At 41.2% G+C, this 22,116-nt stretch overlaps 2 protein-coding genes across 3 annotated transcripts; both read left to right on the top strand.

Moving 5' to 3' along the window:
- The first annotated feature begins 2,755 nt into the window (after window positions 1-2,755).
- dlb (deltaB) lies at window positions 2,756-7,595 on the top strand. Its single transcript, XM_026183234.2, has 7 exons — window positions 2,756-3,037; window positions 3,124-3,363; window positions 3,511-3,568; window positions 3,661-3,918; window positions 4,802-5,163; window positions 5,644-5,860; window positions 6,052-7,595. Exons 1-7 carry the CDS (start codon window positions 2,987-2,989, stop codon window positions 6,747-6,749), a joined length of 1,884 nt encoding a protein of 627 aa, XP_026039019.1. The 5' UTR covers window positions 2,756-2,986; the 3' UTR covers window positions 6,750-7,595.
- Window positions 7,596-10,032: 2,437 nt separating this feature from the next.
- On the top strand, window positions 10,033-19,416 carry ppp1r14aa (protein phosphatase 1, regulatory (inhibitor) subunit 14Aa). 2 transcript variants are annotated; one of them, XM_080306978.1, is made up of 5 exons: window positions 10,049-10,506; window positions 14,209-14,289; window positions 14,711-14,743; window positions 16,270-16,320; window positions 19,063-19,416. In XM_080306978.1, the coding sequence occupies exons 1-5, from the start codon at window positions 10,318-10,320 to the stop codon at window positions 19,243-19,245; spliced, it is 537 nt and encodes a 178-aa protein (XP_080163104.1). In that variant the 5' UTR covers window positions 10,049-10,317; the 3' UTR covers window positions 19,246-19,416. The 2 variants fall into 2 exon arrangements, with proteins under 2 accessions (XP_026036858.1, XP_080163104.1); XM_026181073.2 differs by lacking the exon at window positions 16,270-16,320 and having other exon boundaries at window positions 10,033-10,506.
- The last annotated feature ends 2,700 nt before the right edge of the window (window positions 19,417-22,116 follow it).

Genomic DNA, 22,116 nt, shown 5'->3' with positions numbered 1-22,116 from the left:
GATGCAGATACTGTATACGCTCAGAGTGCACACATTAAAGAACATTGCTGTCTCACCCAGAGGAACAACAGATAAGGTAATTGTCATGTCTGTGTGACACGAGGGCTGTAGGATGGACATATGATCTGATGTACAGGAACAGGTGTTCCACACATCCTTTGCTTCATGACATAAAACCACACAGAGCATCTGATACGTGCACAAAAACAAACAACTGCAGCTCTGATGTTTTGCATTATTTATGGGCTCTAACTTCTAACACACATCAGCAGACGGATGGCTATTTTTTTTTCAGTTAACCAGTTGAAGCACAGATATTTGATCATTTTCTCTGCCGTTTTGTATTCTCACATTGTGATCATCATGGTAAAAAAATAAAAAACAAAATAATTGCTATATCAATGGGGATTTTTTGAAAGTATCAAGAAGTTAAACTGATTTCAAACTTTATTGTCTCTCCTTTTTGGGCAAATGAATTCGACCTAAAATAAAAGTTTATACAAAAAGAACAATTACAAAATTGTTAACAGCACGAGTCAAAATCAACACCCGCAGGTCAAATCTGGTCTCTACCCACAGTCCACAAACATGAGTGTTTGGTCCTGATGATTCTACAATTTAGGTAGCAAACATGTGCAGAACCAAGGATTTATATGGATTTGTACTTTTCAGTGATCAGTAAAATATATATAACATACAGGTGACTGCATTACACTGAGTCTGATCTCAAAGTGATGGGGCTGAAAGGACATTTCTATGTGCAGCCAGGTCCACAGCAGAAGTTTCCACTGTGCGGTACATGATGTTTTTCTCAATGTATCATAAATACATTGTTATTCTCACCATAAATGTGTTTATTTTTTGTGTTAGAAACAAAACAAAACAAACAGTTGAAAAGTTTGTAATGAGGTGATAGCTGGCAATCAGGGCCAAGTCGGGAGAGCACATAGTGCCAACTTTAAAAACAACACAGATTACAAAAACGATAAACCTACAAACCTCCTCCTCATGGGTACTCCTCAGTTAACTGAAACGAGATTTTTTCCCCCATAAAACTCAGATGGTTTAAGTTGATGGATGGATGCAACAGATAACAATTCAAACAGACAAGAAAGTTAAAGAAGACACAACAACTCCTCTCCTGTCCAAGCAGGATTTATTTGGCCTACAGGCATACGGTTACACCTGCCCAATCAAACTATTGCTAAATCGTCCTTTTTTCCAAGGCTGTCGATATTTTAAAGGAGGACTTTTGTTGCGCTTTTAGAATGTTTCCTTTCCGTATTGTGCTCGTTATCTGCAGAGAAGCGTGCCAGGATATTCAGGGGGCCACTTCAGGCACGCGTTCCCCTTTCTCATTTTAATATCAATAGGTATCCACCCGTCGTCCAGCCCCCGTCACAGCACACATATACCAACTGACATGTCTGTAAAATGAAAAAAATAATGAACGTAGCTGAAATGCCTTGGGGTTACCATGGTGGAATCATGTGTCAGATTTTATATATTATATTATTTATTCAGTATTAATATTGTTAATTTGTGCTACAGTGACTCATCAATCCACTGTAGTTACAGGGATTTTGGAACTGAAGCACTGGGATGAAGAATTGGTTAACTCACCTTCAAACAAGTATTTATATTAATAAACAGTCAAGCTGCCACATTTTTATTTTGTGCTTCTCTACAGCTTCGATAGCATTAACACTTACTTGAACTAAAACATTAACTGGCTACTAAAATGGATAACAACAAAGGTCGGTGGCAATGGTAGGATCAGTTCAAGGTCTAAAGCTAACAGTTTAGGTGTGTTTACTCTCCTGCGACAGGTGCGGGACTCGGCAACAGACCGGAGTTTTTTCTTAAATCAATAAGGGGTTAGTGGTTTGTGCGCGCCCGCGCAGTGGAAGAAGACGCTTTGAGGAGACAATAGCCGGGTTTGGAACCCCCCAAGGCGGATCATGTGCCGCTGATTATCATACAGCTGTTCGGATGAGGTTCAGACAAAGGCAACAGAGAGTCTCAACGACTCCCTGGTTACGCCTGCACACACACGCGTGCGCGCGCGCCGCCTTCTTTCTTGTGACACAAGAGCACAACAGAAGTCTGAATGACCGCTGCACACACAATGCGCGCTTATCCGGAACCTGCCCACTCTTTGTCACCTCACACGCGCCACAGCAATTAGAAGGTTGAATACTATTCTTTGCTCCCTTCTGATCTTTAGTGTATGTATAAAACACTTTCTAAACTATGATATACAGCTAGGAAAATGGCGAAGAGCCCACTGTCATGATTCATGTGGGAGGTCTTGAATGCTTTGGAGTGCGTTTGATTAAAACTGCAACAAAATTCTAAATACAGAAGAAAAAAATCCTTTCAGAGAGAAAAGAAGTTCTGATTTAAAACTAACTCCAAACACGCTTCAACGCCCATCAATAAAAGTTGGATCGTTTACTATCAAACTGACTTTATTGTCTATTTGTGACAATCTAGTCCCATCACCTGCATCGGCTTGCTTTTTTTCCTGGCTGATCAAGAATCGTACAAACTTGATAAACGTATCTTCATGTACCAGCTTCTAATGCATATTCCAAAGAACTTTGTCCAGATGTAACGAGTGTTCCCTAAATCCCTAAGCAGGCCCCTTGTGTCTGGATGCAAATCTACTCCCCTGAGGTCTGCCACGGCTCCACCTCTTTGCCTGTGACGCGCAGATCAGAGGGTATAAAACCGCTCTGCGCCTTTACGCACCAGAACCCAAACAAGACGAGTGCCAATAAGAGGTGAGAGGACAAAGGAGAGGACTACCAAGAGGTCTCAGGATACCCTGAAAAGATAACAGACTTAAGAGTGATGAAAAATATTTGAGAGATTTCCCCTCCACTGTGACAGCATCCTGAAGTGATCTATCTGTCTGGCATTGTGACGCACGGCGAATGAGGAGCTCCAAGCTTTAAACTTGGAAAAGCAAACTTCAGGAAAAATGGCACATTTGCATCTGAGATGCCTATTGGCTCTGGCCTTAGTGCACGTTGTAAGTTGTCTTCAGTTTATGCTCAAATAACACCCCGAAGACGTCTTTACGCCGTGATATCTTATTTTATTTATTTCTCATTACAGGTTTTGTCCTCTGGTGTGTTTGAGCTGAAGATTCATTCCTTCCACACCGCGCAGCGGATCTGTCGAAGACACAGGGACTGTCACATTTTTTTCAGAATTTGCCTGAAACACCCGGAGGATGTCATCTCCGCAGAGCCGCCCTGCACCTTTGGTACCGGACAGACCAACGTCATCAGAGCCGATCACACCTCGATCTCCAGCAGCGCTCCCATCAGGGTGCCTTTCCACTTCAAGTGGCCGGTAAATAAATAAAAAAGAATATCAGTTACACAAACAGTGGTGCTGGAGTTCATATACCCGTTTAAAATATTCATAGTTTACGTCCGCTACACATCCCTGATCTCGAACTTACCAAGTACTGATGCGCTTTCCCCCTCCTGTTTTTAGGGAACATTTTCGTTGATCATTGAAGCCTGGAACGCTGAATCTCCCACTGAATACACAGGTAGGTTGTTTTAAATAACTGACCCTATTTAAGCCAAACCAACATATCTTGCGGAAGGGTATTTGTTTTACAACTTTCTGTAACCCTTGCAGACAACCAGAACAACCTCGTGAGCCGTTTGGCGACCAGAAGGAGACTTGCCATTGGAGAAGACTGGTCCCAGGACGTGCATTTTGGAGAACAGAGCGAGCTGCGCTACTCCTACCACGTCTTCTGTGACGAGTACTACTTTGGAGACGGCTGCGCTGACTATTGCAGGCCGAGGGATGACACGCTGGGCCACTACACCTGCGACGAGGAGGGCAACCGCATCTGCCTGGAGGGCTGGAAAGGAAACTACTGCTCTGAGCGTAAGCGTTCATGATTGATGACTTGAAGTGTCCATGAGAAAGGCACTTGAGTTTGCCATACTCTTTTATGTTGCGGTGGCTTTATCATATAGTGTATAACAAATACGTCTACTTAAGTTAGTTCACCTATTTATACAATATAGCATCTTTTAAAACAAACTTACAACGCTGATAAAACGGAAATTCAAATTTTCTCACTATAGTTTGATCAAAAATGTTAAATAAATGTAGAGAAAACAATTAAATAGAATTAAATCAAATAAAAAATGTTCCTAAAAAATCAATAAAAACGTTGAATAAATGCACAAATATAAGAAATGTAAGGACTGAGATAGATAGATAGATAGATAGATAGATAGATAGATAGATAGATAGATAGATAGATAGATAGATAGATAGATAGATAGATAGATAGATAGATAGATAGATAGATAGATAGATAGATAGATAGATATGTATAAAAAAAATATGATGAGCAAGATTTATAAAAACATTACACAGATGCTCATCAGCAGATATCCTGTAGAGTTTTTTTTTTTTTAATAAGGCGGGGTTTGGTATTCCATCTACCTTTTGTTGTGTTACAATGTGACAAAGAGCTGTGACCATTGTTAGACATACACATTTTTCAAGGTGATCAGGCTACGTGTGTGTGTGTGTGTGCACGTGTGTGTGTACTTGTGTGCATGTAATCGGGAAGAGATAAAAGAAAGCATTTTCTCCGGCAGTGTGCCTACCAGCTGCTTGGCTTAATGCTTAACCAATAGTGAAGTCTGGAACAGGGCTGGGGTCAGACATGGGGCCCTGTATGTGTTTGTGTGTGAGATGTATGAGAAGGGGTGCCCATTGTAATCACACACCCTCCCCTCCCTCTCCCCCCCAGCCATCTGCTCGGCGGAATGCAGTGAGAGGCATGGCTACTGCGAGGCCCCAGGGGGCTGTACGTGCCGCATGGGCTGGCAGGGCCCTTCCTGCAATGAATGCGTCCGCTACCCTGGCTGCCTCCATGGGACATGCAGCCAGCCGTGGCAGTGTAACTGTCAGGAGGGTTGGGGGGGCCTCTTCTGCGACCAGGACCTGAACTATTGTACTAACCACAAGCCATGCACCAATGGTGCCACTTGCACCAACACAGGCCAGGGCAGCTACACCTGCAACTGCCGGCCCGGCTTTGGAGGTACCAACTGCGAGCTGGAGACCAACGAGTGTGACAGCAACCCCTGCAAGAACGGAGGCAGCTGCAATGTGAGTCAACAATCAGTTTGTCTGCTTAGTATAACGATGCAATAAGAGCAAGATAAGATAAGAAAAACTGATCCCATGCAGGCAAGTTTAAGTTTCACAACAGCAGGAGATAGGATAGGCCATGTGCAGCAATATACTGCAAACAACAGAAGAAAATGAATGGATGGATTATAAACTGTGCTAACAAAAAAAGAAAGAAAGAAAGAAAGAAAGAAAGAAAGAAAGAAAGAAAGAAAGAAAGAAAGAAAGAAAGAAAGAAAGAAAGAAAGAAAGAAAGAAAGAAAGAAAGAAAGAAAGAAATAAAAGAAAAGTCAAAATTGCACTTGAGGGAGTAGAACTAGATGATTGCTCTCTACTGGTCTACAGAAGATTTGACACAACGCATACAGAATAGTTCTTGGCAGCGAAATAGATCGGCTGCTTACGTCTTATTTTCTAGATCTTTGCTCTGTGAGCTGAAGGTTTTCTTTCCTTCCACAGGACCTGGAGAACGACTACTCCTGCACCTGTCCTCAGGGATTCTATGGGAAGAACTGTGAGATCATTGCCATGACTTGTGCAGATGGTCCCTGCTTCAATGGCGGCACCTGTGTGGAGACAATGACCGGAGGCTACACCTGCCGCTGCCCTCCCAGCTACACTGGCTCCAACTGTGAGAAGAAGCTGGACCGCTGCAGCAACAGGCCCTGTCTAAATGGTGAGTGTACATCTTGTGGCTGAAGTACAAATCAACCAACCTTGGCTCTTCGTCAGTGGTGAAGTGTGACTCTCAGCACTTCTGCATGAATGCACTTGTACCAAATGTAATCCAATTAACACTCCTTCTTTAAACGACTGGCCACCTTCTGATTTAATGGATGCTGAACAGAGTGTTTCTCTCTTCTGCAGGCGGTGAGTGTCTGGATCTCGGCCAGAGCATCTTGTGTCGTTGTCAGGCAGGCTTCACAGGTGCCAACTGCCAGGTTAACATTGACGACTGTGCCTCAAGTCCCTGCCAGAATGCTGGAACCTGCCAAGATGGTGTAAATGACTACACCTGCTCCTGTACTCTGGGATACACTGGCAAGAACTGCAGCGTGCGCTCAGATGCCTGTGGTGCCCATCCCTGTCAGAACGGTGGCACTTGTTTCACCCACTTCACTGGGCCCGTGTGCCAGTGCCCCAAGGGCTTTATGGGTCCCAGTTGTGAGTTCACGCTTCAGCCCAGTTTCAAGCCAGCTTTGCGCCAAACCTCCCAGCCCTCATCTACTACCCTCACCCTCTCCTGCGCTCTGGCTATTCTGGTACTAGTCCTGGTTGCAGGGATCCTCTACTTGAGGAGGAGGAGGAGAATGCAGGGAAGGAAGCAGCTAAGAGACACTGCAGTTTATAACGACTTGGAGACAGTCAACAACCTGGGTGGAAGCGAAAGAGACGCCTTCCTCGGCCCCAATGGCCTCTTCAAGATCAGCAACAGCACAGCCCGTCTCAGCCTCTCCCTCTGCCCAGATGGCAGACCGGGCTACAGGCACAACCCTGTGGAGAACAGCCTTTCCAGAGGGGAGCGTCAGGACTTCATGTGGAGAGATGAGGCAGGACTGAGATGAAAAGCGACAAAGCACAGATTTGAAAAACAGGGAAAGAAACACATTAGCACTTGTTGCTCCTCTTTCGATATGTACAGTGAGGGAAGGAGTAAATCCACGAGGTGGAAACCACTCGTGCTCACAAACCAATATAAACATCACTGAAAAAAGCAAAATTGTGACAAATAAACTATTCTGATATAGATGATTTATTACTGAGAAGGTATCCGGGGCCAAGCTCTTCCATGTGTAAGACCCAAAGAGACAAATAATATGATCCACTGTTCATAGGACCTAAAACACAAAACCAAATACAGGAAGATCCGATATCCAGGCCTCTTTTGGAAAACTGGCCCAGATGTGTTTTGCTGGGTTATTCTTTTGAATATGTTCACTTTGTTGTTGTTTTTTTTTAACACTCAAATTTTCTTTTGCTTTTCAATCTTCCTTTTGCCATTATTTCCTTGTTGTGCGTACCATCATTTTTTTTTTATCCTTTTATTATTAATTATTATTTATTTATTTGAAAACTCGTGTTTATGGTTTCACTTTGTCACAGATGTAGAGATATATTTATATGATGCTAAATGAAGACCGATGCTTGATGCTGTGCATGGATGTTTTGTAGGCTGTGTGAGATATCCCAAAGATATGATGGGCAGGGATATAATGAGAATGTGCTTTTTCACATAACGTCAGCCATCACTGTAATTTATATAAATATATATAATATAGTACTGCTGTTCATGTGCCATTTTGAGTTCATGCCAAAGTTTGTTTTATGTTGCATCTTTTCATTCATATTATTTATTTGTAAGTTCATTATGTCATGGTTGTGATGTGAAATAAAAGTTTGCTTTAAAGCGATCCGAGATTTTAGGATTCTGTTCCACAGGCTTGAACAGTCCTGTTTTACATGGTATCAGTGGTGATTTATATTCTGGTTGATCTAGGAGGCAATGACTTCAGAGCTCAAATATATATTTTTAAATAAACTAGTTTAACTATTTACTAATTCGCTCAAAAAAAAAGGTCAAGATGCTGAAAAATGCATCTTCATTGCACTCACACACGGAAATTTCGAACCAGTGACTATCAGTCCGGTTCTTGTGTACTTTGGCTGACCTCAGATCTTTCTCCCTGTTTCTCTTCCTTAAGAATGGCTTCTTAGCAGCCACCCTACCGCTGTGACCATTCCTGATGAGGCTTCTGTTAACTGAACAGATGCTGTTCAGTTTATTAAACCTATTTTGCCTTCCAATTTTTCTGCTTCCTCAGATTTCTTTTCCAGGAACACACTGCACACTTTGCTGAGATACAGCAAGTTTTTAGTTTATAGCTCTTCAGGAATGAACTCGCCGATGCTATTTTATACCCATCAAACTATGTTCTGTTTGGCACTTTTCATAGATTCAACTAAAGAAATCAGAACAAATGAGGTGTTTTTGTAAGAAAGTAACTAAATTGGCAATTACAATAGAAGTGATTCTGTCTCCTTGGAGGCAAAATGTAAAGAAATGATAGGGTAGCTCAAAACACTTCTGGATTTTTATGTTAAAGTGAGACGGAAAGTACTAACTACAACAGCTGCAGGACAGAATTTATGTATAAACGCTGCGACATAGTTAAAAGACAATATGCAGGACGGTGTTTTTACAGCTATCTAAAAAGTGTGAGGAAACTGTATCACATGTTTGTTTATTAATTAATATTATAGATTTCCTCCATGGTTTTTCTTGATAAAAGCTCTGCATGTTACTGGTGTAAATACATCTGGAATGAGAAAATAACTAAAATCAGAGACAGCTTTAAGCCTTCAGGACCCTCTCACGTGGAATCAGCTCGCAGTTTAGATTAAGGAGACAGAAACCTTCTCTAAAACTTGGTTTGATAAAGCTTACAGTTAGCCCCTTACTGTAGCTATGATGACAGACTCATGATGCACTGAATGCCTCCCCTTAACCCCCTATTTCTCTCCCAATGCATTCATATATGCCACTAATGGGAATTATTAATTTGCCAATTTCCTAAATTGTGGGGGAAAATATCTGCTCCTCCCTTTTAAAAGGGCGTTCTTGCTCCTAATAGCTGTCATGTGTTTGCTCATAGGGGATGATCGCTGGAGTTCTTACTCTAATGTTGAAGGGTCTTTACCAAACAGTATAAACTGCCTTGAGACAACTGCAAAATAAAACAAAAAATACATTAATTTCTATCTTCTAATCAGACATTCGGCTGTGCTGAAATACAGCAAACAGCTTCATTCAACTGCTGCAGTAATCCATATTAGAAATGCTCAGCTGAGTAAAGAGAAATTATAGTTCATCCAGTCTTCAAGAATGTTTAAAGTGTCAGTTGCACCTACAATAATAACCACCAAACGCTGTGATGAAACTTCTCCAGATCTCCAACAATTCCCTTTGATACTAAACAAAAGTGGATTGGAGTCACTAGCCTGAGAAATCAACAGTTAACAGCAGCTCAGATCAGAGCTCAGCTCAGTGCTTTGCAGCCATGTCTCAGAATCAGGTGTTTATCAGGCTTTCAAAGAAAATAAACCACTGATGAGGTTCACCAACAAGATGAGAACAAAGAATCATGGACATTTGGCCAGAAGATATTTGAACTTGGTCTGATAAATCTAAATATGAGATGCTTGATTCCAGCTGCCATGTCATTGTGGCAGAGAGAGGCTGACAGATGGTATGTTCCCTAAGGGTTGAAGGGGGGGTGCATTCCCTCTTTTATGGCTTCTAGACCAAGAATATTGAGTGGTGAATAAGATCCAATCACCACTACAACCACCCAACCTTAACCCATTTGTCAAGCTGTGAAAGGTAATGGAAAATGAGTATAGTTGTAAGAAAGAAAGTTTTACTATGTGTTATTGGGAAGATTCCTAAACAAAGTACACTCTTGGTGCTTCCACAGAATTTAAAGGGTAAGTAGCAGCTCAGTGCTTCTCAATCAAATCTTCTTCTTCTTCTTCTCATGGCTCATCCCATTAGGAGTCACTCCAGCACTTTTTCCTATGCTCTTTTTATGTAAGTGTACTTTCCAAGCACATAGTGTTAGATAGTAAACACTTACTAACATTCTATTTAAATGCACACCGATGGATGCATCCGCGTAACGCAGCGTAAAAAGATTAGTTGTTGAAGAGAAAGGACCCACTCCTTTCAGAGGTCTCGCTAAGTGCCTGAGGTGGTGGTAGGTGTGCATGCCATGTGCCCCCCGTGAACGCTTACACACGTTGCGCCTGTGACATCATGAGCTTAAGTGACGCAATCGGTTAACCAGGCACAGCTGAGTAATTAGAAAGTGAAAATATCTCTTCTTTTATTTTCATGTATTTATTTATTCTTTTCTTGTTTTTATTAAAGGTTTTACAGTCGGAATGGTTCAGTGACTTGCTCTATGTTCCAGAGAAGCCAAAGATTCAATTCAATTCAGTTTTTATCAAATCACAAAAACATCTCAAGAGGAACAAGGAAAAAAAAAAAGGTGGGAGCTGTGTCGCCTCCCAGCTCCTCTCCCGTCCGTGCGCGTCAAAAAGGCGAGAAACCAGCCCGACCAGTCCACAGCAGAGATGGCAGCAGAGATGGCAGCCGAGTGGACAGACGCAGCGCTCGAAGAAAACGCCGGCGAAGAGTGCAGTCGTAGCATCCCGAAGAGACATGCCCGGGTTACGGTGAAGTACAACAGGAAGGAGCTGCAGCGACGCCTCGACGTAGAGAAGTGGATCGACGAGAGCCTGGATAGACTGTACGCGGGGCAGGTGGGTGTCTCTGAGAGAAGTGAACTGATTTAGGATACTGCACAGTACTGTCTGCGTGTCCAACACGTTTAAAAGCTTTCGAGTTGAGAAGAAGTTGAAATGCGAAATGGAAAATATTATATTTAAACAAGAATGTTGCGTGAAGACACTTTCCTGAGACTCATCTTCAGGTCTCTGTTGATTTATGAGGTGTTTAGGGAATGAGGGGTGGGGCACTATGTTGTCCTTACAAGGCCAAACATCCTGTAGATGTGAGATCTGCTGCTGTTCCTGTCTCACAAATCTGTATTTGTCTTGGAGCTTTCTGCCTTACATGGGCAGTGTGGAACTGGGAGAAAAGGAAGAGGGGGTAGGAGGGAGAATGCTGGTTTTATGTCCCAGGAGGGGGTAAACACTACATCTGGGAAGCAGCTGACAAGATGTTAGAATCCCTCAACAGGAGTTTCAGGGAAAGTTTCTTGTTTTTGGACTTAAGAGTTATAATGAAAGTCTGGTTTGATTTTTAAAATGGCAGAATTCAGATGGTTACAATGATAAGTCATCTCTCCAAATAAAAAGGAGCGAACATACCAATTTTCTCATCATCCCCATACCCAGAAGATTCTGAGTGAGACAAATGCTTTTTTTTTTGTAAAATGGTCCTTTACAGTGAACCGACCTTACTCAACCAAGTATGATTATGCAACATAAGGTCATGTCACACTCAAGAACAGCATTTCATTGTTTTCAAAAATAAAACAAGCCTAAAAACAGGAGTTGCTGTTATAGTGCATAGAGTTGCAGTCCTATAAGTGCCAGGGGCCTGATCACAAAGGCAGTGCAGTGCACTGGTGTGCATGGGTGGGTGGACTGGCCCTTCACTCAGCTTGTACAATGGCTGTTTGTTCAAACAGAACACGTCACTCTTACTGTAGCCTATTACATGAACACTGTTAACATTCGGTCCCCACAGCCTAAACAATGCAATTAATGTTTGCAGGCTGAATGTAAATATTCCAGCTACTATTAAAGCTTAAAGTACTATTTGGACATGGAGGTTAAATGTTTCAGGAAGTCTTTTTAACTTAGTGACTGTTAAAATGGACATTTGCACATGGCTGAATCTCTTTTCTCAGCATAAAGGTAGCCTACCTTTAGAACTTGGGTATTCAGAAAGTCCCTGTAAGTATGCATACTGTGTATGTGCTGACTAACAGACATCTGGTAAGAATATTACTGTAAAGTTGTGCAAAAGTTGTTTTGTGTGATCAGTTTATCCTGGGATGAAACTTTTTTTTTATTTTAAGCTCAGTCTTGAGGGTGTGAGGACTCTCTGAATGGTGTGGTGTGTATGAAGATGTTTTAGACCATCATATTAGAAAATGTTCATCCAAATGGTGAAAGTCCCCATCCAATGGTGACTTTCTGTTAGATTTAATTTTAATTTATCAGCTGTTTGTGTTCCAAAAATTATCATTCCCAGGGAGTGAATCCTCTCCTAATCTCAGCCTATTCCTTTTTATGGTTTTTATTAGCCAGTTGAAGTGGAAGAGTTGAGACAGGCTCTAGGTGGTAGGGAAGAGTTACCAGATAACTGGGAAAGTACAGCTGACGTGTTGAAGTATTTGCTGTATCGTCTGGACAAATGAAAGAAGACCAGGAGACTCAGCAGTGGAATGAGCAAGTACACAAAAATATTCAAAGGAGGAAGCTGGCACAGAAAAATTGAGATCGGTACATAGATGAAGAAAGTGGATTGGGGTAGGCTAGACATACAGCAAAGACAGACGAAGTAAAAGAAAAGGCTTATAGTGAGCTTATGCTAGCTTGGACACTGAAGGAGAGAAGGACTTGCACTAGCTTGGCAGAGGGCTTGAACTGGAAAGGATGTGCAGCAGGTCAGGGTGATCAAGGATAGACATGAAAATGTACTAATTAATAAAGAGTGCTGAGAAAATGAAATACCGTAAATGTCGGGCTATAAGCCGCTACTTTTTGCACAAGCTTTGAACCCTGCGGCTTTTAGTCAGGTGCGGCTTTTCTATAGATTGTCCATGATTTTTGTCATATCGTAAGACGATTTGTTTTGTGTGTTCCGCTGTTGTACGGCACTACGTTGCCTGGCGGAAGGATCGGGGTTCAAGAGTGGTATGTTAGTCACATGTCCGTCCGCCAGGCAACGTAGTGCCGTACGAAGTAGCGCGAAAAACAAACTTCAAAGTAGCGCTACGCATTCAGCGGGAGGCGTGGATGATGAGCGGCGATAAACTTGCAAGTTATGCCCAAAAAGCAAGTTATGCCCAACTCCACCGGTGGATTCTGACAGCGTGGAAAAGTGTGAAAACATCCACGATCACCAACGGATTTTGAAGGGCTGGACTGCTGCATGATGGAGAGGAGGACACCGCCACGGCCCTTCTGAGGGTGTTCGACTCTGACACTGACAATGAGGATTTCTTTGGTTTTGAAAGTGACAACGAAGGAGAGAAGAAGAGTGGATGACGAAGCCATCCTGAGCCTGTTTGTATCCGACACTGGAGAAGAGGACTTTGGTGGTTTTAGTGCGCAGGAAGAAGAGAAAGATGGTGGTGAATGACTGACTTTTCTTCTTGTTAAAGCTGTGTTACTGCACCTGAGCCTAAAAGGTAGGCTGAATCTATTTTTCTGGTGTGCTGTAGGCTACTGTTATGTACTACATGTGCAAATATGTACCCATAACTTTTTTTTCAAAATATTAATAAAAGTGATGTCTCCAAACAGCCATCTCTTTCCTGACAATTCGCTTTGTGCATATTCTCTTACATATGATAAGTCAACATTGAAACACCTGCGGCTTTTGGTCAGGTGCGGCTAATGTATGTACAAAACAGGATTTTCCCCTGATTTTAGCTTGTGCGGCTAATATTTAGGTGCGCTTTGTAGTCCGGGAAATACGGTAACTACTTTAAAGAACTTACGAATGAAGACAGTAGTAATAGTAACTACAGACAGATAAAGCTGGTGGTTGGTTTGCAGTAGTGATTGCCAGTTTGACGGATGTGTTTTGTTCACATGATCATAGTTACTTTGGATCCACTGACAACTGAAAGGACAAAGTCTTAAGTTATGAGTTAGTACCTGCTCCAAAAGGCACCGACAACACAAACACAGTAAAGATCCAGTGTAATGACTTAAAGTAGTAGATAAGGTCTAATCTGAGGCAGATTTAAACCAGCTCCAGCTGCCTATTTCTGGCCACCTGGCAATCAAAGCGGCCACCCCCCAAACTTTTGTATCCAAGTGAATTTCATTCAAAATAATTATGAAGGGGGAAACTATCCACAGAGGCTGAAACAGTTCTTTGTACCAAGCTGTAAACATGCTTTTTAGTGCTATAAAGCTGGGCATATTAATATGTGATTCTATGGGGAATGACTAACTCTTGAACCCAGCTTCAGTTGCTATCTAGACAAACAGCAGTCTTTGAAACCTCCGCATTGGCCTAGTTTTTCAACGCCATAGGTTGCCCCTTAAACAAAGAAACAGATGAACAAAGCATTTAAAGCTGAGTGCATGCCAACTGCAGGAAAACGGACGATACTTGATTTTTCAACTGATAACAAAATCAGTATTGTAGCATGCATCTGTCACATTCTTGTGACGTGTGTATGCCTTCTACGATGACTCGCTGAAGCGTTCCACATGTGTGTTTTCATTACTTCCATGTCCATGTGTTGCCCTCAGGAGAGTGACATGCCAGAGGAGGTTAACATTGACGATTTGCTCGACCTTCCGAATGAAGAGGAGCGTGTCAAAAAGTTGCAGGTAATATGACCTGTTGCATTTATCGCTATCTTTTCAATTTTGGCATGAGATAAATGGACATTTTGTTTTTTATTTCTGACCAAATAAATAAAGTAAAAAACACAAGGTGCATTAATGAGGTTGGTATACAAGTCCAAAATTGAGCAGGTAGACGTAGACACTCTTCAAGACAAACCCCCTTATGTAACAACGAACAAAGAAATTTACAAATTAAATTGTATACAGGTTGCTACGTTCTCATTAGGTATAGATATGTCCACATAACAATAATAATGGAAAATAGTAGTTAGAAATCAGCAAAACGGAGTCAAAACGATAAGTTTGATAAGTCAAATCATCTTCATACAAACTTTTTTTTTTTTTTTATACAGTTGTGTGAACTTAAGGTTTGTTTTAACACTGTCCTTTTTTTAAAAAACAGGAACTTCTTCAAAAGTGCAGAAGCAGCACAGAGGTAAGTTAAAACTGCAAGTTGCATTTACAAGCACTGATGCAAACATGCACGTGAGCTAAACTAAAGCTACAGTCCGTCTTTCTTCCTGTGGTCCTTCCACATTCCTCAGCAACAGCTCTTTTTTTTTTTTTTTTTTTTTTTTCCAGTTCAGTGATTGAAACAATGAGGCTCTCTGGAACAAACAGAGTCAGTGTAGGAGCTGCATTTTCATTTTTTTTGTTTATTTTTTATTTTTTTTAACTCAGACTTAATTTATTAGACTTTTTGGATATGGATTAGATTAAACTGATTCACTTTTATCCAAGCACTGAAACATTTTTTTCTTCCCTTCTATATCCTCTCCTCACCATGGACTATATGCCCTAAAAAGTAAAGTTTTCAGTACGACTTCAATAAACACTTTCCTAATGAGTTGATGATCTCAGTTGTTAGCATTTAGTCACTGATGATCTCATTTAAAGAAAAATAGATGTTGAAGCAGAGTATTGTTTTGGCAGTGGATGCCTTTGTGCCTGACAAGATCGACAAAGATTAACATGGGGGCAGCCGAAATGCTGTTGAGGCTTCAAAATGTTAGTCCATAACTCGGTTAATGGTTTCACGGTTGCTGCATCCATCTTTTCTGTACAGTCTGCACTACTAACAGTGGAAGGGACAAAAACCACACTCCTGTTTGTGCAGAAATCGATTGCAAAGTTTATCTTAAATAAACGTGAGCAGTCCAAGTCTAAAGTTTCCATGCTGGACAGCTGTGGATGGATGTGACGTTTGCATCGGTGATGACTGAAGCAAGCACACATACAATATTCAACAGTCAGTGCACGTATGACTAGGTGAATATTGTTTTAAAATAGGTTCAATTAATGAAGGTAATGAATGAATGTAAAACACCTGCAACAGCTACAGCTGATACTAACACAGAGATTTAGTACTTCTGATGAATGTTTATGAATGTTCATAGTAAACAAATGTGGACAGGGAGTATTTCTACATGGCAGGGGCATCTGGTTTTTTCACCTGCACGTAGACTGTTACATAACACAATATATCTGGGTATTGCATGTCTCAACAAACTATAGGGCTCAAGTAGCTAAAGCAGCGAAAAGCTTAACCAAGTGTAATGCTAAACATAAAATTAAAGGCATCACGATCACATGCTACCAACAAATCACAACAACAGTGTCCTCAAGGTGCTTTATATTGTAAGGTAAAGACCCAACAATAATACAGGAGAACCTCAACAATGTGATAACCCCCTATGACCAAGTGCTTTGGCAACCGTGAAAAGAAAAATATCCAGTTTAACAGGAAGAAACCGCAGACACACTCAGTCATAGGGAGGGACGGCCATCTGCTTCGACCGCTTGGAGGAGACTCTAGAAACTAGAGTATTGGGGTGATAATATTACTGGCCTGATTATTTAAGACCTTGTATGTGAAGAGCAGGATTTTGAATTCAATTCTGGATTTAACAGGAAGCCAATGAAGGGAACCCAATATAGGAGTAATATGTTCTCTCTTTCTAGGGCCTGTCAGGACTCTTGCTGCAGCATTTTGGATTAACTGAAGGCTTTTCAGTGAGTTTTTAGGACTTCCTGATAATGACTTCCAGCCTGAAGTAATAAATGAATGAACTAGGCTTTCTATCATCACTCGGCAACAGGATATTTCAGATTTTAGAGATATTATGCAAATGGAGGAAAGCAGTCCTACATGTTTGTTTAATATGTGCATTGAAGGACATATCCTGTTAAAAACCACTCAGGTTCCTCACAGCGTTACTGGAGGCCAAGGTAATGCCATCCAGGGTAAGAATCTGGTTAGATACCATATTTCTAAGATTTTCAGGGCCGAGTACAATAACCTCAGTTTTATCTGAATTAAGAAGCAGAAAGTTAGCGGCCATCCAGGTCTTTGTCTTTAAGACATTCCTGCAGTTTAACTAATTGGTGTGTGTTATCTGGCTTCATGGACAGATAGAGCTGGGTGTCATCTGCATAGCAGTGAAAATGTGCACTATGTCTTCTAATGATGCTGCCTAAGGGAAGCATGTATAATGTAAACAGAATTGGTCCTAGCACTGAACCCTGTGGAACTCCATAATTAACCTCAGTGTGTGAAGAGGACTCTCCATTTACATGCACAAACTGGAGTCTATTAGATAGATATGATACAAACCACTGCAGCGCAGTACCTGTAATACCTACAGCATGTTCTAATCGCTCTAATAGGATATTATGGTCGACAGTATCGAACGCTGCACTGAGGTCTAGCAGGACAAGCACAGAGATGAGTCCACTGTCAGAGGCCATAAGAAGATCATTTGTAACCTTCACTAAAGCTGTTTCTGTGCTGTGATGAGCTCTCAAACCTGACTCAAACTCTTCAAATAAACCTCTGCAGATGATCTGTTAGCTGTTTGACAACTACTCTTTCAAGGATGTTTGATATGAAAGGAAGGTTGGAGATTGGCATGTAATTAGTGAAGACTGCTGGTAACAGTTTAACAACTACCAGGTTGAAGGCCTGTGGTACATAGCTGGTTATTAGAGATTGAAACATTAATTAATGGCAGCACTTCTTTATGCAGGTTTGTAGAAACGGGGTCTAAAAGACACGTTGATGGCTTGGAGAAAATTATTACTGAAGTTGACTTCCTCAGGCTTTACTCAACAGAGCTTTGAGTTTTTGTCAGCCTGGCTACGGTGCTGAAAAGAAACCTGGTATTGTTCTTACTTTCATCAGTCAGTGATGAATAATAAGTAGCTCTAGCTTTACAGAGGACTTAAAAAAATATAGCAACAATTTATTTTTCAAGGTTAAATGATGATCTTCTAAATTACTGAGGCACCATTTCCTCTCCAGCTTACAAGTTGTCTGCTTTAAGGTTCGCATTTAAGAATTATACTGGTGAGTCAAGTACCTCTGGTTTGAGGCTTTCTTTTTTTTAGATGAGCTACAGTATCCAGAGTCGTGTGCAGTGAAGAAATAAGATTATTAACAACATAATCGACTTCTATGTTGGTAGTTCCTGTAGCTCAGGGGTGCCCAATCCCGGTCCTCGAGAGCTACCGTCCTGCAGCTTTTAGATGCATCCTTGTTCCCACACACCTGAATCAAATGGTTTGATTACCTCTTCAGCATACCATCATGTTTGGCAAAGGCCTGATAACAAGCCATTCATTTGATTCAGGTGTGTGGGAACAAGGATGCATCTAAAAGCTGCAGGACGGTAGCTCTCGAGGACCGGGATTGGGCACCCCTGCTGTAGCACTTTCAGAAAGATATCTGCTGTGATGACATGTATTCCCCATTTTTTTTTTTTCTTTTTTTTTTTTTTTAAGAAAAAGATGATGACTCTGTGTTTAAACCTCTATACACATGGACTAGACCTTACTTTGACCATTTAAACTTTTATCTAACTCCAGATTAAGTAGTTACTCATGAGGACATTTACACCACATCACAACATGGAGGGGGGGGGGGGGGGACCTCCCTCGTCGCAGCCTTGAGGTCATTCTCCCGGGACTCTGGTGCTCTTCGAGACATTCTTCCATCTATGGACATATGAACACTGAATACTCTTAAACAAGAATGTGTGGAAAAATGATTAAACGCTACATTTGGTTCTGCTTTGTGCCTCACAACAATTAATTGTTATCAAATAAGAAGCTGTTTGTTTGTTTTTTTTTTGATTGTCTGATAAGGGCTGCAGGGTTGTAATAGTAGATTCAGATGCTTCCAGATGGTTCCACATATAAAGTATGTTGCAACCGACACAACTATGGTCTCCTATAAATAAAATCTATAAAAAAAACAAACCCTAAATATCTGATTAAAAAAGTTCCCATCTTTAATGTATTACCAATCTCGCGTATCTAATCAGGGCTACAACTGGCAAAGGCATAACTGAGTTCCTGAAGAGGTTGCAGTTGTTACACAGTACATACGTGTAATTATATTGAGCTCATTGTAACTTCATTTTACTTTCTAGTTATATTAAATTCTACTATTGTCCAGTGTTGCTTCAGTCAGTGAGCCATAAGGAGGTGCTATTACTGTCATCTTTTATTTTAAACAAAAAAAGACCAAAGTAAACTGCAGTAAGCCTGAGTGCTGTGGGTAGGATTAACCCCATTGTCAATCGATTTGATTCAAATTCCATTTTTGTTTAGTTTTTTGTTTGTTTTGTGGGCAGAGTCATGGAATACTTTTTAAATACTAGATCTTGTGTATTATAGACAGAAATGATTAGATTTAGGTTGTGCTGTTAAGTGTGAAAGATCTCTTAACGGACTGGGTTTCTGTTTCACCCTCAGACCTTCATCAAGGAGCTGGTGGTCAAGCTACAAGGAGTTCACAGGAAGGATGAGCTGCAGAGTGAAGGCATCGAGCATCCTGTCATCTGTCATGGCCACTATCGCCATGAGCCTTATCACTTCAACAACCCACAGCACCACCACCACTTTCACCACAACCAAGAGCAAAATCAGACCCTCTGATGGCCCAATAAACATGTGTGCGCACACACACACACACACACACACACACACACACAGATACTATTGTGAAATGAAGTCAGTCGTCCTGGATTACAGAAGGCAAAGTCGGTGAAGCATTGGATACATTATTGAAAACAACAACAAAATTATTAAATATAGATTTCTCTTGAAGTCCCTCTGTATCTCACTCAATTTTAAAACCCAATACAGTATTCATAAAGGAAAATATAGATTAGCTTCTTGGCTCACTCTGAAGCCCACATTGACCCAGCGGCACCACCGAAGCTCACTTGCTCACAGCTCTGGTTTCAGCTCACAGCCAACAAACGTTGGTTCAAAAATTTCGTCTGACTGCAGAAGATTGCTTCTTCTTGCCGACGCAAGGCTTTTGTGACAGCATTTGTTGGACCGAGCAACACACAGTAAAAGTGGGCATCCCAAAGAGCTCAGTGCAGATCTGAGAAGATGACAGATTGACACAAACAGTACAAGTTATTAGAAAGTGTAGCCACATTGCCACGGTCTGAAAAAGATCCAAACTGTCGTCCTCAGCAGAGATTAAATTGGCCCAAACTGCGAGGAACCACCAAAGCCCGAGTCAGTGTCACCAAGCTCCAACTCCAAAGCTAACACGTTCAAGCTTAACTAAAGTTGGAGATTGTGCAGGGGAAGCAACACAACTTCATATAAAATTATCCATTAACAGATTTAATTGATCTCTGCTATTTCTAAGTCAGATATCAGATATAGTTAAAGCACTTGTTCAGAATGCACCTTGTCCCAAATAGGCAGTTTACAAGATATGCTACATGTATAATTTTCATGATCTTGATTTCAGACAACTCAAAACTAAACTTGTGCATCATCAAAGGCAGAGCTGGTTTTGATATCGGTTCATGTTGTGCTTGAAAGTTGTCTCAAAAATTCACAAAACACAGTTTTAACCCAGTCTGTGTATCTGGCTTTCACTGCTTTCTTTCTATCATACACACACACACACACACACACACACACACACACACACACACACACACACACACACACTATTGTGAAATGAAGTCAGTCGTCCTGGATTACAGAAGGCAAAGTCGGTGAAGCATTGGATACATTGTTGAAAACAACAACAAAATTATTAAATATAGATTTCTCTTGAAGTCCCTCTGTATCTCACTCAATTTTAAAACCCAATACAGTATTCATAAAGGAAAATATAGATTAGCTTCTTGGCTCACTCTGAAGCCCACATTGACCCAGCGGCACCACCGAAGCTCACTTGCTCACAGCTCTGGTTTCAGCTCACAGCCAACAAACGTTGGTTCAAAAAGGAGATGTACATGTTGAGAGAGAGAGTGACTTTCAGACAGAAGAAGCTTTGCTTTGCCCCCTATTTTTGGTCTTTATGTCTAGCCAGTTCTATATGTCCCTTAACGTCGTACTATACCTTAAAACACAAACAAACATGTAGGTTTACTTGACTGGAAAAACAAAACAAAACACCGCTTAACTTGTACTCTTTGTCACTTTCCTTACGTAAATATAGTTGGTGTCAGAAACTGTTGTGGTAACGGATGAATGTATATGAAGGAAAACAGGACTGACAGCAGATTTTGAAGTGACATCCAAGGGTGGCTTCTAGGTCAACAAATTCACTGTGTGAACAGAACTGTGTCACAGAGCACATGAACATGGGTTTAGAAATAACACCGCTCAATCACATGCACATACGTGTGACTTATTTAACAGCTGGTAAATTCCAGTGGTTATTTATTGTCATGATTACAGAAAAAGGATAAGGATCTAACATACTGGTATGATGTAACACTGGAAATAATCCTGTTGCATTGCTTATCCACTGTAGCTTTTTAATATTTCATTGTTATTCATATTGTGTTTGAGTTTTGGTGTTGCTACGTTGTGAGTTATGTCGATATATTCACTAAATTGTAGTTGTGCAAAATAACCGAAGTCTCCTGAAGAAATGTCTAATAAAATAATTTTGTTCAGTTATAATGTTTGTTTTCAGGAGGGGGTTGCACTAATCCGCTGAGATGTGTAGTCTAATATACAGCTGGATGTGGGACACATAAGTTCAATGGTGAATTATGAACTTTAAAAAAAAACAGCTTGTGTCAAAGGCCACAACATTCCTCAACCAGGACTACTAAAGCTCACCAGCTGCTTGGGGAAATATAATTTGCAGTTTGTGCTGCAGTCCCTACTGAAGGGCAGTATTTCAAAAGTAGAGGAACTATGTGGGTGAGGCTTGCAGTAAATAACATTTTGACAGGAGGCAGAAAAACATAGACCACTGTGGAAACACAGGCAGTCATTAACTTGAAGAAACCCTTGGACTAATACTTCTGGAAGTAAACTTAATTTCAGGGAGAGTAAGGGTGGCCACTTACTCCTTTTCCCAGTGTTTATACTGTTTATCTGGACGTAGGATTTCCAGTGGGAGGAACGTTTCATCCAAGTGACTTCTTCAGGCTCAGAAGAAAGACATGCCATTTTAAAAAGAGTCCAGTGAGCTCATAGATCATTTCTATGAGAGCTTTGGGAATTGACAAAAAGCCCTGATCAGAAGAACCGAGGCCCCTGCTGGTGACATGGCTGCAAAAGTTTGCTTGTGTAGGTGGGTGGGTTATCCAGAGCCCTAAAAATGAACACCAGACCTTGGAATTGAATCTAAACGGGGAGCCAGTGCAGTGAGATCAGCATAGGTTTGACATGAGGATGTCTGGAGGCTCTGGTATGGAGTCTTGTAGCAGTATTCGATACAAATTCTAGCTAGGTGAAGCGAGATGACTTACCAATCTCCATCTCCGCAAATAAAAGATCTCTTTAAGCAATGTAAGATAATTCAGCTGTAGG

Source organism: Astatotilapia calliptera, chromosome 10, assembly GCF_964374335.1.
Source record: "Astatotilapia calliptera chromosome 10, fAstCal68.1, whole genome shotgun sequence".
Classification (NCBI taxonomy): Eukaryota; Metazoa; Chordata; class Actinopteri; order Cichliformes; family Cichlidae; genus Astatotilapia; species Astatotilapia calliptera.
Note: the sequence above shows the minus strand (reverse complement) of the source record. Positions and strands in the feature narration are given on the sequence as shown.